Here is a 14,485-nt window from a genome sequence, read left to right as displayed (position 1 = left end):
TAAACATGTCTGAGCGAAACCCCTTTTAGATATTTTGCACACGGAAACCAATCTCCATTGGATCCACGCCGTTACTCGCTTCATCGAACCATAAAGTGACATTGAAGCCGTCGGCAGGAGGGGACTGGATATCGACTTGCGACTCGGAAATAGGTTTCCGTCGGATGGGAGAATTCGGAGAAGAGAAAGAAGAGCAAATTCTAGACCTAGATGGGTATCACAGCTATCAAGCAGTATAGTACAGGTCTACCGCTAGCTACTGAAGCATAAAAAAAAGATTCGGTTCTCCCGGACGCCAAAGCAACAGGAGAACGCCTCAGAGAAAACGGGACCCGTTGATGGGGGATCAAAGCAAACAAAAAGCAAAAGAAAGAAAAAAAAAGAGACAAAAGCTCATGCATAAGACAAGTGGCAACTGCATGTGCCGATTTCGTAAGATCCAAATATTCCCAACCCACGCAAATCTATGCTTGAATGCCAAAATCAGACGTCTTTTTTTAGCCAAAACAAAAAGGAGAGCAGGAAAAGAATTTCGTAAACGGGGCGTGACTGCGCACTGCGCACCCGTGGCAATTCATGCATTCATCATGACCGCTCCGAGATCCGATGCTAGGACCGGTTCGGACGGCGTGGGTTGGTTCGTTTGGTTGGATTCGCTAAGAATATGCTGGTGTTCGGACATGGTCTCAACCAGGGCACTTGGGCGCCCAGCGACAGTGAAGAGTACCTTCAGCAGGAGGGTTGGGCCTTGTCCATTGAGACCGCCTTGGGGCTGGCGACGGGTGTGCGTGAGCAGCACACGAACAAGCTCGCGGATGGCTCCATCAGTAGACGAGTGGTGGATGACGTCTAACCCATCGATTATAAAGACCAGAAGTGGTGGTGCGGATTGTAGGAGGGTATCCACCAGCGATAGAGCAGCTTTCCAGTTGGTGAGTGTGCCATCTAGCTGGCGGAATCGCTCCGCGCTGAGATCCAGCACCGTATCACTATCAACCACTGGAGGAAGCCAGTCGATTAATTGCCGGATTAAACTATAAGTGAGGGCAATCAATCCTTGCTCGTGTACATTTAGCCCTTTGACTTCTTGGCTCGGGAGGACACAGAAGTGAGAGACGACGGGCAATCGAGCCTGGCGTGCGAACGAGGCATAGCAGGCTGAGATTAGACCCACCGGGTTGGGTGACGCAGTAAGCTGCGTCCCGCCCACCGCTAAGGCCTGAGATCGGGGACTCGTAGCCCATTGCTGCAGAGCAGCGACGATGCGACTCTCGGCGATAATCTTGACGTCGGGTTCGTAGTCGCAGATTTGATCATCGCTGTCGAAGAAGACCTGCAGGTGCCTGGATGAACTCTGAATCTCGAGCCGTGCGAGACGGCGTTTATTTCCAATCGACCATTCAAAAGAGGATGTGTCTATCAAACGCGTAAGATGGTAATCGAGCTGCCAGACGCATATGACGCCATACCTATATTTGGAGCTGGAGGCGTAGTTATGCAAACAATGCCACTACTCTGTTCGCTTACAGGCTCGAGTTGCTCGCGTACGGCACTTAACGTCTGTGCCAACAACCCATCTCGGCCCTCCCTAAAACGAACACGTTCCTCTGCGTCTTGTTGAATTTCCCAGATCAGGCGGCGGGTGATAGCGTTCTGTGCTGCTACTCGGCGCTCCTTTCCGCGGCGTCCCACCTGGCTGAGCCGGGACTTCTCCCAGTGTGCCCGAGGGCTATACGGATCCTCCGCCTCCTCATCGACGTCCATCAGCGGGTGTTGCCAGGGAATATTCCGTGCTTGGCGTTGTATATAGATAACCAGGTGGTGGAACTCCGAGTACACGTCCTGGCTATGCATGTTGAGCAGCTGGCAGGTCGACCTCCGGACATACCAGTCCATGAATTCGGTCAGGAAGAAGAATATTAGGGCGTAAGTTTTTGTGATATGTTGAACGGCGTTATGGAGAGGGCTAGGATCACTAGGGAGACCTAAAGCATCGTGAATGTTTAGCAGGGCGGTAGCTAAGCCTTCCATTACGCGTGGATAATGCGACGATGCCTAGAGCCATGGAGTTAGCCAGTACGAGGACACCCGTTGGGGTGATCTTATCCACCTTAATCACCGACTGCAGGACTCCATAGAATAAGGACGTATAAGAGAGGGGGTCCGGCAGGGTGGAAAGCAGGGTCGCGTGGGTGTCTATGGTCGGCAGCAGCCGATCACACAAGTCCATGGATTCACTGAACACCCGTTGTCGAGGGCGGGCCATCCAGAAGGACTTGATACTGGAGAGGAGTGCCTGTACATCGCGTACGGTCTGTGGTCGTTCCTCCCATTGGACCTGATCCTGGGGTAGGAGTAGGCTGATGAACCGTTCCCATGTGTGGGCCAACTCGTTGCGTTCGATATCGAGTTCGGCGATCGCTGGGGTGCTGAGGGGAAACTGGGGTTAGAGGAACTGCCCGCGGGGGATTTGAATACTCGACATTGTGTCTTTTTTTTTCTTTTTGGACTTACGAGGAAATTGGCTTCCCCTCAAAGCGACGGTGCCAGGCACTGGCGGCAGACTCGGTCATGGCAGACAATGAAGACAACACGGATGGGTTATCACGACATGTGTGGAGATGCGAGTGGAGTGCCGATCGAGGAAAATGAAGAGAAGAATGGAAAGGCAGAATTGGACTTTTGGCGTGAAGGGCGGGTTTTGCCGCTGAGGGAGGGGGACGAGGCTAAAAGACGGTTTTTTGGGATTGGGGGTTTTTCTATTAATACCTTCTCTTTCTCGTTTGGGTTATTCATTTCAGTAGAGCATGTCTCTGAGTTTATTTCTCACACGGACCGGCTTTCTTTTTCTCTTTTTCTCGCTTTTTTTTTCTTTTTTTTCTTCTTTTTCTCCCAGTGTCTCCCCCAGTGGACTAAAAAATATCTCCTTTGGTCGATGAGAGCCGAGACCCTGCCTCCTCCCCACTCCGCACAGAACAGGTTTTGGAGACCGAATGCAATATGACCGAATATGATATTCAACATGGTATTTAACCTCAGGGTCTCGCCTATCTCAGCGCCAGGGCTCTCTACGGAGTACAACGTACAATCTAAGATATCTGACCGGACCTGCCGAACCTCTCTCCATATGGGCCATGATACTCTGGCAGGGATTCTAACCGGGTGTTTGTCCAAAGTCGATTCCCCACGAGAACACGGAGGAGCGTTTGAAGATCTGCTCTCATCTTGGGAGGATTTCGTCAAGTCCAAGAGGTCCCTACCTCCATGAGGTAAGAGACCGACCACCTGGAGGAACCACGGGCCCGCGGGTGGATCGACAATTTAATCTCCAACCCGGGGTTTCTGCGGGGGAGAGAGAGCGTGCAATCTGCAGAAATGTGTCCGGGATGATTATATGTGGCCTTGGGGATGAAGACGCAGAAACATGGGAAATACCGAGAATACCGAGAATACCGAGAACAGAGAGAATATCGAGTACGTAAGGTCGGAACCTTGCAAGCTCATAGGGTCATAAGGTACCCCCGGTCAGCACGACTCCCACGGTGGACACAGGTCCGAAAAATTAATATGAAGTGGGCAAGTCGAGCGAATACGCGTTTTCGCCCACCATTCGGACCACCTTCAATTTTGAGGAGGATTTTCGGGTGCACTGTGACGGGCGATCGACACGGATCCTGGATGAAGCCGTAACAAGGAGCACAAAAGCACAACATAGAACATAGAACGAGGACAGACACCACATGTTGTACCTCCACAGCGGAATCGCAGTAATACTCCGTAGTCCGTAGTCCGTAGTCCGGACATCACGAATAATGCAGCACAATGCAGAGGATAATGGCCAACTCTTATCGTCATCCGCTTGGATCCCCCAGAATTAGGGCCGATCCTCTCCCCTCATTTTGCTGGGTTTTTCACTTTCTCTCATATGCAATCCACCTTGACTAATGTGACCCATAGTCTTCCTTTCCGCCATTTCCCGTCATGGGGCTGTTTATTCTCTTCTTCTTCTTCTTTTATGTCCAGGCCGATATCCTTGCACTGCCTTCCAACTCCACCCAGCCCGATCTGAGGTCCAGCGGTTTTTACATCGAGGGAGACACGCCTCTGACTGGCCAAAGGGTAACTCCGTTGACGCCTGATCTGATCGGGAAGAGCGACAGACAACTCAAGGTTGGGAGTCCAGATCCATAGTCTTCATCGTCCCCACATTGCTGACAGGTATATATAGTCCTTCAATGTCACCGGCACTGCCACACAAGTCATCCCTGGGAATTCTCTCGATCTAAAAGATACCGAGATCGCCTTCATATCGTGCGACCAGGACGATTATAGCGGTGGATATCTCGGGGTGAGCGAGACAATTGAATACGTCACTTCGACTCATTCGGCGGCCGCACACCTGCCAGCCGCAGTCGTGCTGTATAGCAAGACCGCAGCCCACTGTAATCTCTCGGCCGATGTCACAAGCACGGCGCGATATCCCGATATCTTCACCTTTCAACGCTGGCACAGCTATCACGCATTGCTACGTGCCTTGAGGGAAGAACGACTCACTATCAGCATCGTTTCAAAGTCCGCAATGAACGGGGTTCCAACTGATGCTGGGGGCACCGGAGGGGGCTCTGGAGACAGCCCCAATACTGGTCCGTTCTCCCACACTACCATGTATAATCCATGAGTCTATACGCCGTTCGATGTATTAATCGTGCTTCTAGCCATGATCATCCTCTACAGCATCACAGGCATCATCACTGCCCTGTTCTTAGGAATTATTATTACCGGCGCAGTCCGAGCCCATCGCCATCCAGAGCGATATGGCCCTCGTCGGATTGCCGGAAGAGTGCGACAAAGCCGGGCCCGAGGTATAGCTCGAGCTATGTTAGACACCATACCGGTGGTCAAATTTGACGATAAGAATGATGACGTGGAAGCTGCGAAACATCACGTCGAGATGTCCTTGGACCCTGAAAATCCCACCCGCGAGCACCCTCCCATTCAAGGCGAAGGAGTTACTGGGGTATTGACTCCCCGAGACTCTGAGCTGCCAACCCCGATCGATCAGGAGCGCCCCACCCCCACAGCCCCAGAAGCCAAGAACGAAACGATGCCTGACGCAGGCAACTTCTCGTGTCCGATTTGCACAGATGACTTCATCAAAGGCCAAGACTTACGTGTTCTACCTTGTAATCATCAGTTCCACATGGAATGCATTGACCCATGGTTGATCAATGTCTCTGGCACCTGTCCGCTCTGGTACGTCCCAATCGATACCAAACATGTGTATCACCCCTCGCTGACCATAAATTAGTCGCATCGACCTCAACCCACCTCAGGCCGAGAACCCCGATGAAAATGATGAAAATGCTGATCACCCCGATCACCCCGACCACCCATCCACCGAAGGCGCAGCACCGCTGACTCCGGAAGAAGCTCGCCAACAAGCCCGTCAGCAAGCCCGACATACGCATCGTCGCCTCAGCAACTATTTGCATGGTCCTCTCAATGCGCACCGGATGCGCGATGCCACGGTTGAGGAGCGTATCGCCGCCCTCCGCAGTGTCCGTGAAGCTAACCAGAACGATTCCCCTGCCCCCGAAGGTGTCCGACGAGGTCTAACCACTCGACTCCGTGACCGATTCCGTGTCCGCACCCGCGCCCACGGCGGTGAAGCTGAACCCTCTGCTGACGCCGAAACTGCTGCGCCTTCCCCGGCGGCCCCGGCTCCCGTTCATCTTACGCCATCTACTGCATAATGTATGATGCATTGACATATTTTGCAGTTTGCACTTATTTTTTTTTCCATCGATTTTACGATTCGGATGATCTTAGGACCTTGGTATGTGGGCGTTTTGATTTTTTTTTTGCGTTACCAACCAGTTTGGTTTATGAACCTTTGGGATTGTTTTGACAGAGCGAGGGCGTTTATGTCAGTTATGTTTTTTTTTTTTTTTTTTTTTCAAAATTTCCCTTTTTTTTGCTTCCTTTCTTGCCGTGGGGTTGGAGAACAAGAGGAAAATTGGGTTTCTTTGCATATATTGTTGACATGTCGGAGAGCTCGGCATATCGGAAGATCAGTTTATCCTGTATATGCAGTATTTGTGATATTATGTAGTAAGATCTAGTCATATTTCCTGCTAGAATAGTAGATACAGAAATACGGAGTTTTCAACATCATTGTTTGGACCCCTATTTTACTTGATACGATATCAATTGACAGTTATGAGCCCGGTTCGCACGAAATAAGGCCACTATTCACAAGATATAGTACCTAGCAACCCCTGAAGCTGCACAGCAACCCCAATTCCAATAATAGAACCAGCATCAATTCTCTCCGCTATGAAGGGCGACAAACTGAAGGATTCGTTATGTTTCGACGCCGTTGTCATTTTACGCAATGTAGAAAAGAGATCAATACAAGCCGGAGCAATAAAATGCCGCCTTTATCTCAACATCCCATAGCCGTTGTGTAGTAGTCCCACGGATCCCAAGTGCTGGTATATTGACATAAAATCATTGGAAAATATTTTTTAGAGCACTCGTCATTCCTATCAACAGTATACTACGCCTTTCTGGCCTCCTAGTACACAGGTAGCCAGCCAGACTGTTCCCAATCAACGATTGCAAGAACATGATAGGGCTCAGTATACGTGGAGAAAGAGGTATAAATACAGTCTAGGGAATGCAGAGGCCGTTGGGCATCGTACCTATGAATGATTCTGCTGGCTTCTGTTCAAGGTTGCGAAGGCTGTTGTAGATTGTCCGGAGCTCACAACAGATCGAAACACCCTCCTCCCGCTACCCGTATATCTCCGGAACTGGGATATGATCTTTGAGGAGCTGGCCGAGAGCATAGAGACACTGACCCTCTGAAATTCTCGCAGCACTTCCTCATTTGACAAACAGCCCCAGATCCTTGAATATCATAGGCGGTGGTCGCACATCAGGGCCGGTTATCGGGAAGGTTTTTCTGTTGTCGAATCAGACTCCTGCGAGATGTTGGGATTTGGCCTGCGAGCGAACTTCTTCTGTGAGGGCAGCTTGGTGAATTTGCTGAAGAATTGGGAGTCTTTGACGTCAAAATCATGAGATTTTGGTATCATCAAAGGCGTTAATTGTACGCGTCCTTGTTTGATGAGTTCCCCCCATTTCGAATCGCGTGGCAGCATATTATTTGATTAAGAAAAGATCGAGGTATAAGGAGGAGTGTTTGAATTTATAATTAGTGTTGAATTGGCTGGTGCCTTGGCGTAGTTCGTTTGAAGTCACCGAGCATATGGTGCATTGAATGGACGAGTGGTAAGGACACTTAAACCGCATTAGTTCAGGCTTGCATTGTTTACAATTAATAGGTCCGTGTCAATCTCCAGGAGACTAAACGGAATATCTTCGCTGGTTTCACCTAACACTACCTAATAGAAGTGTAGAGGAAATGGAACATCTAGCTAGCATGGCGCATCAGTTGGTGGTTGATGTACACAGGACACGTCTATAGACCTTGTAATCGTGCTCTCGGAACCACTAAGCCTTATTTATCAACATCTATATAATGTATCCGTTTTTGAAACTGGTCCGTATCTTTCTTATGACCTGGTACAAGTCACACTATATTCGGACCGGAATCATAGTAGCTGGCCTGAGACAAAATCCGCCATTAAAACTTTCAAAACGAGAATTGTGGTACGAGCGGGGACGAATAGCTTTTACAAGTCAAAACTACACCTTTTATAGTTCAAAAACTATACCTTTCGCAGTTCAAAGCTACACCTTTTGGAGCTCAAAAACTTCACTTTTTAGGCTAAGAACCCTCTTTTATCTTAGCCTCTGACCCTACGATCTCAATATCCAACGGCTACACATTAAGGGGGCGTGCTAAGAACCATGCCTAAGGCATGATCCTCTAATCCTTAGGACTCAGCAACGCTACGCCTATATTTGGCTATTCGACCGAATACCATACCTTGAGACTATGCCGAGTAATCGAATATTCGGCACACAAAGGAGCATAAATAGCAGATAGTTGCAGATATTATTTAGATCTTTGGACAATTTAGACCTCCGCACCAGCCCGCAAAGCCCAAAGCCCAAAGCCCAACCCGCAAATGGGCTTTAATGGGGGCCTTATGGGCCCCCATTAATGGGCCGTGGGCTTGGTTAGGCTTCGAAGGTAGGGCCCAACCAAGCCCATTGCGGAGATCTAAGACAATTCTACACATTCCAAGAGAGATCCTACATTCCAGTGTCAGTTGAACCCATTGTTGAAACCTACATGCTAGATCATACATCTGTACTCCCTATCTTCAATATATATCTGTGTACTTATGTATTTGGGAACTGGAATGCGTAGACCATGTACATTAGCATTTAAATATACACCATTTGTGCAATGCATCTGGCATGAGATGTATCTAGACATCGACTCACAAGTCGGGCATCTGATTTGCCTCCATACGATGTACAACGTACGTGAGGCTGTGCACGGTCAGCAGGCCTCGTAGCCCTGGAGGCCCATGGACCACGCCTCTCGGCAACCCATTTCGACTCGCGAGATGGAATCGGGGACATTACTTAACTATCCGTGACTGTTCTCCCGAGACCCGTAGGGCAGAGTGGTTTGAATCGATCGCCAGGCACGCAGGGTGGTGTTCTGGCCCCGGGGGATCGGCTGACAATTGCATCAGCGGCTGATCCAAATCTGGTTTACCGGGGGTATTACGTGCAAGTGAGGGATATATTAGAATATGGAATCGTTCCCCTCACGATTCTCGTAGGTACGGTGTGTGTGTTCAGAGCCAGAAAGCCCTAATCTACGCACTTAGTCACATCCTTCCGCTTCCCTTCTCCAACTGGGGAATCCCCCAGTTTGTTTTTTTTCCGGGAGTTATTTTGGTCCCAGTGTGGGGGGATCGAGGAGTCATACAGGGGATATCCACTTCCAGCAAGTATTCTAGAATGATTAGGGATCTGGTTTTTGGAGAGCGCAGTGTCTCCGCACGTACCTTACCACTCGATATCCTACACCGTATCTACTCCCTACTCCGTACTCCGTACAACGCAGGTCTGTTGTGTTGTAAACATCAGGTGTTATCGTACAATAACCCCTGAACCGGGACTGTCAGGCAATAGCTTTTCGTCCCAAACATGTCTCCACAGTGCGTCTTTTTTTTTTTTTTTCGTCGGCGTTGACCTCCGCATGACACACTGGTCGGAGGTAGCCTCTCGGCGCTTGGGGTCGGATTTGTCATTGGAGCCACGGACTGTATTCTCTTCTGCACAGTCTGCAGATTGACGAAGCTATGGGCATATTCGTGTACCTGGTATTTCGCAACGAGCGACCGGGGACTTCCATCTCATCTTTTTTTCTATACTCGTGTCGCGATATCTAACGCATAGCTGTTCCCTGGCATGTGAACTCCACTCTGCGTCATGAGCAAAGGGAAGATACGGAAAGTCCCTCGGCGCACAAGATGCCGAGGGACAACACCGAGTATAAAAAGGATAGGAGCAAGTAGCAAGTAGAGATGTATTTTTATTTCTTACAAACGCTGTACGCTGATTCGACTCCAACTCCCCTCATATTGCTCCATCCGGTGAACGCAAGCAGGAATATCCCGTTTCGGAGTGTCAGATTCCGGGGAACCTTACGTTTGGTTGCTTTTATTATATAATTCACCATGACTTCAACAGCGAGAGACCGTCTTTCTTCTCTCTCATCACACATCATGGGTTCAACTAGTCCCTCAGTATTCACGGCGGCCCTTGTGGCTGCCGCCCCCGAAGATCCTTTGTTTGGTCTCATGAAGGCCTATCGCGAGGATCCCTCCGATAAGAAGATCGATTTGGGCATTGGAGCCTACCGCGATAACAACGCAAAGCCCTGGATTCTGCCCGTCGTCAAGAAGGTGATCATATCCGTCGATCTCGCTCGCACAGTCCACTGACATCTATAGGCCGATGACGCCATTCACCACGACCCCAGTCTCAACCACGAATATCTATCCATCGGCGGTCTCGCCGAGTTCACCTCTGCCGCCCAGAAACTCATCGTGGGCGCCGACAGCCCTGCAATCCGCGAAAAGCGAGTACGTAGCTCCCTCAGTCCTCCCCAGACCCAACGAACTGACCACCCCCAGATCTGCACTCTACAAACCGTCTCCGGAACAGGCGCCGTCCACCTCGGCGGTCTCTTCCTCTCCAAATTCCACCCCCAAAAGCCCACAGTCTACCTCTCCAACCCAACATGGGCCAACCACAACCAAATATTCACCAACGTCGGCCTCCCCCTCGCCAAGTACCCCTACTTCTCCGTAAAAACCAAAGGCCTTGACTTCGAGGGCATGCTCTCCGCCCTCCGAGCCGCACCCCCGGCTCCATCATCGTCCTCCACGCCTGCGCCCACAACCCCACCGGCGTCGACCCCACAGAATCCCAGTGGAAGCAAATCGCCCACCTCATGCGCACCCGCACCCACTTCCCCTTCTTCGACACCGCCTACCAGGGCTTCGCCTCCGGCGATCTCGTCCGCGACTCCTGGGCCATCCGCTACTTCATCGAGCAGGGCTTCGAGCTCTGCGTCGCCCAGTCCTTCGCCAAGAACTTCGGTCTGTACGGCGAGCGCACCGGTGCCTTCCACTTTGTCTCTGCGCCCGGCGCGGACGCAACCCTCTCCTCCGCCCATGTCGCGTCGCAGCTGGCTATCTTGCAGAGATCGGAGATTTCAAATCCCCCGGCCTACGGTGCGCGCATCGCCAGTCGCATTTTGAATGATCCCGTGCTGTTTAAGGAGTGGGAGGCCGATTTGAGGACGATGAGTGGGCGTATTTTGGAGATGAGACGGGGGTTGCGGGAGAGGTTGGAGAAGAAGCGGACGCCTGGGTCGTGGGATCATATTACTTCCCAGATTGGGATGTTCAGTTTCACGGGTCTTTCGGAGGAACAGGTTATGAGGTTGCGGTCACAGTGGCATGTTTACATGGTATGTTTTTTCTTCTTCTTTTGGTCTGGATTGATGCTAACTGGCGCAGACGAAAAATGGTCGCATTTCCATGGCGGGCTTGAACACGAATAATATTGATTACTTCGCTGAGGCGGTTGATAGTGTTGTTCGCGAGTCTGCTTAGTTGGAGATACCATATACCCCCTGGTCTTGATCTTGAGTGGAAACACTTGAAGAGATTTGTGCTGGCGTTTGTTTTTCTTTTTTTTTTCGGCTTCAATACATATTCTTTTTTTCCAGCTTCAATGCATATTCTTTTAATGGCTTCGGATTTAATTGCTTCTATATCTTGGCTGTGGGTCTTGGGCTTGGAATCACATGCGTCACATGTAAAAAAGCGCCATGGCAAGTCGGCACGAGTTTAGTTGGACTACGGCGTACGGAGGACTCCGTACTTTGTCATATGCTCAGTATATGCATTAGATTAAGATTTCCATCGAGTGATGCCAATTGGAGAACGACATTGGATATTATCTACATTTCAATGTAATAGACATGGTATCGTATAAAAAGGGCTGGCGCAAAAGTACAAGCTGGAGCTTGGTTCCCAGTGTGAAGACTAAAACACCAAATCCCAGACGACCAGCCAGGTACATAACCCAACAGTGCCCCAGAAGACAGCCTGAGCTGTACTCCGACGCTCAGTAGCACGCTTCAACTCGCGATTTCCCTGTCCGATGTTCGTCGACGTCGTATCCACATCCGAAACAAGCTGAGAGATATACTCCTCCTGCGTCGCTAGATGAGAGACAAGTGTCTCCTGCAACGAAGAGATCTCAAGCAGGGATTTCTCAGCATTCCTAACACATATTAGCAAAACCCATATCAAAAACCAAGACAGAAAGAACATACTGGACTTTCCCCAACGTATCCTCATAATGCCTAAGCATCAGATCATTCTCCTCAGCGAAAAGCTGCAACTGCTCCGGCGAAAGCTCTGCCTCGATCCGCGCCGTATCTGCCTCACTCAACACCGTCGCATCGGGAGCTTGGAACGTAGAATCGACCCCTCCTCTCGTCTGCCACTCAGAACCAGACATCCTCCGAGCCCCGTTGATACCGGGTTTCCCTGCAGCTTTGTAAAGAACGCTCTTTTCTTTCTCCCGAACTCGCTCGATCCGCTTCTCGACCATCCCCCGCTGCACATTGACTGCTCCCTCCAGTCCCCGTCGTAGGAACCAGAGTACGCTCTCGCGCACTGTGGCTAGTGACCGCGCAATCTCTTCTGCGCGGATCTGCTCCGGAGACTTGTTTTCATTTTCTACGGGGTCGCTGAGAGCGCCGCTGCCGCCAGCCCAGCGGTGGAGGAAGGCGCCAGCGATGGAGTGGCCGTATTTCTTGTGGAGGAGGGTGGACTCGGTTTCTTGGCGGAGGGTCTCGGCGGAAGAGAGGTTCGCGATTGAGGTTGCTAGGTCGCGGAGGAGGAGGGCGGTGGAGGTGTCGACTGCATCGCGTTCGGGGTCGGTGAGGTTGGATTGAGTTGGGGTTGGTGCATTTTGGATAGTCTTTGTGTTTGCGTTGCGACGTTGAGGTTGTGTGGAGAGATAGGCGTGACGGATTGAGTGCAGATATTGGAGGAGTGAGTGGATGTGTGAATTCTGTGAGTTGTTAGTCTTTCTGGTTCGGATTGTTGGAGGTTCAAGTGTGAGGGTTGAAAGAAGACTCACAATTCGGTATGCCTCCTTTAGGAACTCGTCGGCGGTTTCTGTGCAGGGCTCTTTGGGAGGTGGAGGTGATAAATCTGGCTTTGAGAGTAACTTGTTCAGGGTGGGCGTGAGGTCGGTCATTGTGGGAGTGGCATCTGGATTGTGTTGCTATACAACAGTACACTTGTCGATCAACAACCCAACGTCACTGCGTAGGTGGTCTATCCCGCACCCCGCACTTGTTTATCCCGGAGTATAAAATGGGCTTGAAGACTCACGAAGTGCAAACTCTTCTGAATTGTGTTTAGCGTTTGATTCGTTTGCTCTTCATTATGACTATCAATTCTCGAGGAATGTCGCATCTACGTAGGTCTCACAACTCACCCACTTGGCTACCCATCACATCCATTGCATCTATCAACAATGGAACCTGTGATTGCCCCTCTACGGGTGTTCACAGGCCTAGAAAGCGGCATCCCTGTTTTAGTCGTTCTACACGCAGCGGAAATGTCTAGCTCCGAAATGCAAGAGATGGCCGAAAGTCACGGTCTTGAAGGTGGGTTCGTCTTTCCCGCACCGGCAAGCTCACACTGCGACTATGAAATCCGCTTTTGGACCTCAACCAATGAGTCAAAGATGTCCAAAAATGTGATCGTTGGCGCTGTCTGGCTTATGTCCAAGATTGGTATGATTACCGGAAACAAATTGCGCATTTCGGCCAAGGGTGGTCTTGTTGAGGCGTTGATCACAAGGACTCCGGACCGAGATAACGGCGAAGACACCATACGGGTTGACCTTTCCCATCCGAAATGTACATACATGCGACCATTGGAAAAAGAGCGCATCAGCAGCATATTGTCTACTTTGGGAATTGAGAGTGAGGACTTGATCCCTGGATTTGGGATCCAGAATGTTGCTACAACGAGGGTGAAGACACTGATTCCGATCCGGTCACTTGATACATTAAAGAATTTGGAGCCCGAATATCAGCGCATCAAAAAGATCTGTGAGCGAATTGGCAGCACTGGCTTTTATCTCTATTCTATCGTCGATCACGACCGACAGGAGTACGCAGCCAGACAGTTTGCCAGACACTATGGATATGTGGAGGATGCTGTGAATGGGGTTGCGGCATCTGCTTTGAGCTTTGCACTACTGATGAGAGGCCATGTTCATCACATCGACCGGGCTATCAAGGTTAAGCACGGGGCAGCCACAGGCAGTCCGTTTGAGGTCAGTGTGAGATTCAGGATATGGGGTGATGACGTCGTTGGCTGTTGGATTGGAGGCACTGCTGAATACGAGAATTCCAATGAGAATGAGACCGGGAATAGCTCTACTGCAGGCGTAGAGACCGAAACTGAAGACCCGGAGGGTGGGAAGGAGATGTGATTTTGCGAGAACATACGAATGCCTTCGCCGGTCTAAATTTGAATGCGGCCAATTTCTCAACAGATAGCTCTTTTATTAGTGAATCTACCCTGGCGTAACATATGTTCGGGACTTTCTGATATATACCAGTATATCTCATCCTTGTAGTGTCCGCGAGTGGCAAAAGTGCAGTAAGCCGGGGGATCAACAACACATCCGTGATAGGCCATCGCCACAATCTTCGACGGGGATTTTACCTTCCAGACAAAGGCCAGACACCAAAAGTACCTACAATTGGTGGGAGCCACTCAAGTCAAGTCGAAGGTAAAAGTATTATTTCATGGTGGACAGGGAATCGGCCAAGTTTCGGATATCAAACGTCACCTTAGTGACATGTCCAACATTGCCTCCTTTGTGTCAACACTACTTGTATAAACCCGACCCGACCTCTTACTTCCTCACTTCCTACAACCAT

The 14,485-nt window shown here is 50.3% G+C and overlaps 6 protein-coding genes across 6 annotated transcripts; 3 read left to right on the top strand and 3 right to left on the bottom strand.

Moving 5' to 3' along the window:
• Nucleotides 1-574: 574 nt before the first annotated feature.
• On the bottom strand, nucleotides 575-2,573 carry N7457_002114 (uncharacterized protein; the record flags this gene model as incomplete). Its single annotated transcript, XM_057173160.1, has 4 exons — nucleotides 575-1,416; nucleotides 1,470-2,055; nucleotides 2,081-2,429; nucleotides 2,515-2,573. 4 exons carry the CDS (start codon nucleotides 2,571-2,573, stop codon nucleotides 575-577), a joined length of 1,836 nt encoding a protein of 611 aa, XP_057033311.1.
• A 1,408-nt stretch (nucleotides 2,574-3,981) lies between these two features.
• On the top strand, nucleotides 3,982-5,753 carry N7457_002113 (RING-H2 finger protein; the record flags this gene model as incomplete). Its single annotated transcript, XM_057173159.1, has 4 exons — nucleotides 3,982-4,170; nucleotides 4,229-4,643; nucleotides 4,716-5,253; nucleotides 5,309-5,753. 4 exons carry the CDS (start codon nucleotides 3,982-3,984, stop codon nucleotides 5,751-5,753), a joined length of 1,587 nt encoding a protein of 528 aa, XP_057033310.1.
• Nucleotides 5,754-6,704: 951 nt separating this feature from the next.
• Nucleotides 6,705-7,166, bottom strand: N7457_002112 (uncharacterized protein; the record flags this gene model as incomplete). The annotated part of the gene is made up of 2 exons (XM_057173158.1): nucleotides 6,705-6,912; nucleotides 6,985-7,166. The coding sequence occupies 2 exons, from the start codon at nucleotides 7,164-7,166 to the stop codon at nucleotides 6,705-6,707; spliced, it is 390 nt and encodes a 129-aa protein (XP_057033309.1).
• Nucleotides 7,167-9,671: 2,505 nt separating this feature from the next.
• On the top strand, nucleotides 9,672-11,117 carry N7457_002111 (uncharacterized protein; the record flags this gene model as incomplete). The annotated part of the gene is made up of 4 exons (XM_057173157.1): nucleotides 9,672-9,899; nucleotides 9,948-10,288; nucleotides 10,354-10,972; nucleotides 11,022-11,117. 4 exons carry the CDS (start codon nucleotides 9,672-9,674, stop codon nucleotides 11,115-11,117), a joined length of 1,284 nt encoding a protein of 427 aa, XP_057033308.1.
• Nucleotides 11,118-11,552: 435 nt separating this feature from the next.
• On the bottom strand, nucleotides 11,553-12,780 carry N7457_002110 (uncharacterized protein; the record flags this gene model as incomplete). Its single annotated transcript, XM_057173156.1, has 3 exons — nucleotides 11,553-11,793; nucleotides 11,846-12,591; nucleotides 12,661-12,780. 3 exons carry the CDS (start codon nucleotides 12,778-12,780, stop codon nucleotides 11,553-11,555), a joined length of 1,107 nt encoding a protein of 368 aa, XP_057033307.1.
• A 282-nt stretch (nucleotides 12,781-13,062) lies between these two features.
• On the top strand, nucleotides 13,063-14,031 carry N7457_002109 (PhzF family phenazine biosynthesis protein; the record flags this gene model as incomplete). The annotated part of the gene is made up of 1 exon (XM_057173155.1): nucleotides 13,063-14,031. The coding sequence occupies one exon, from the start codon at nucleotides 13,063-13,065 to the stop codon at nucleotides 14,029-14,031; it is 969 nt and encodes a 322-aa protein (XP_057033306.1).
• Nucleotides 14,032-14,485: the final 454 nt, after the last annotated feature.

Source organism: Penicillium paradoxum (genome assembly GCF_028828445.1).
Source record: "Penicillium paradoxum strain IBT 22861 chromosome Unknown utg000003l_segment0_segment0, whole genome shotgun sequence".
Taxonomy (NCBI): Eukaryota; Fungi; Ascomycota; class Eurotiomycetes; order Eurotiales; family Aspergillaceae; genus Penicillium; species Penicillium paradoxum.
The sequence above is the reverse complement of the archived record's forward strand: the minus strand, read 5'-3'. Positions and strand labels throughout refer to the sequence as shown.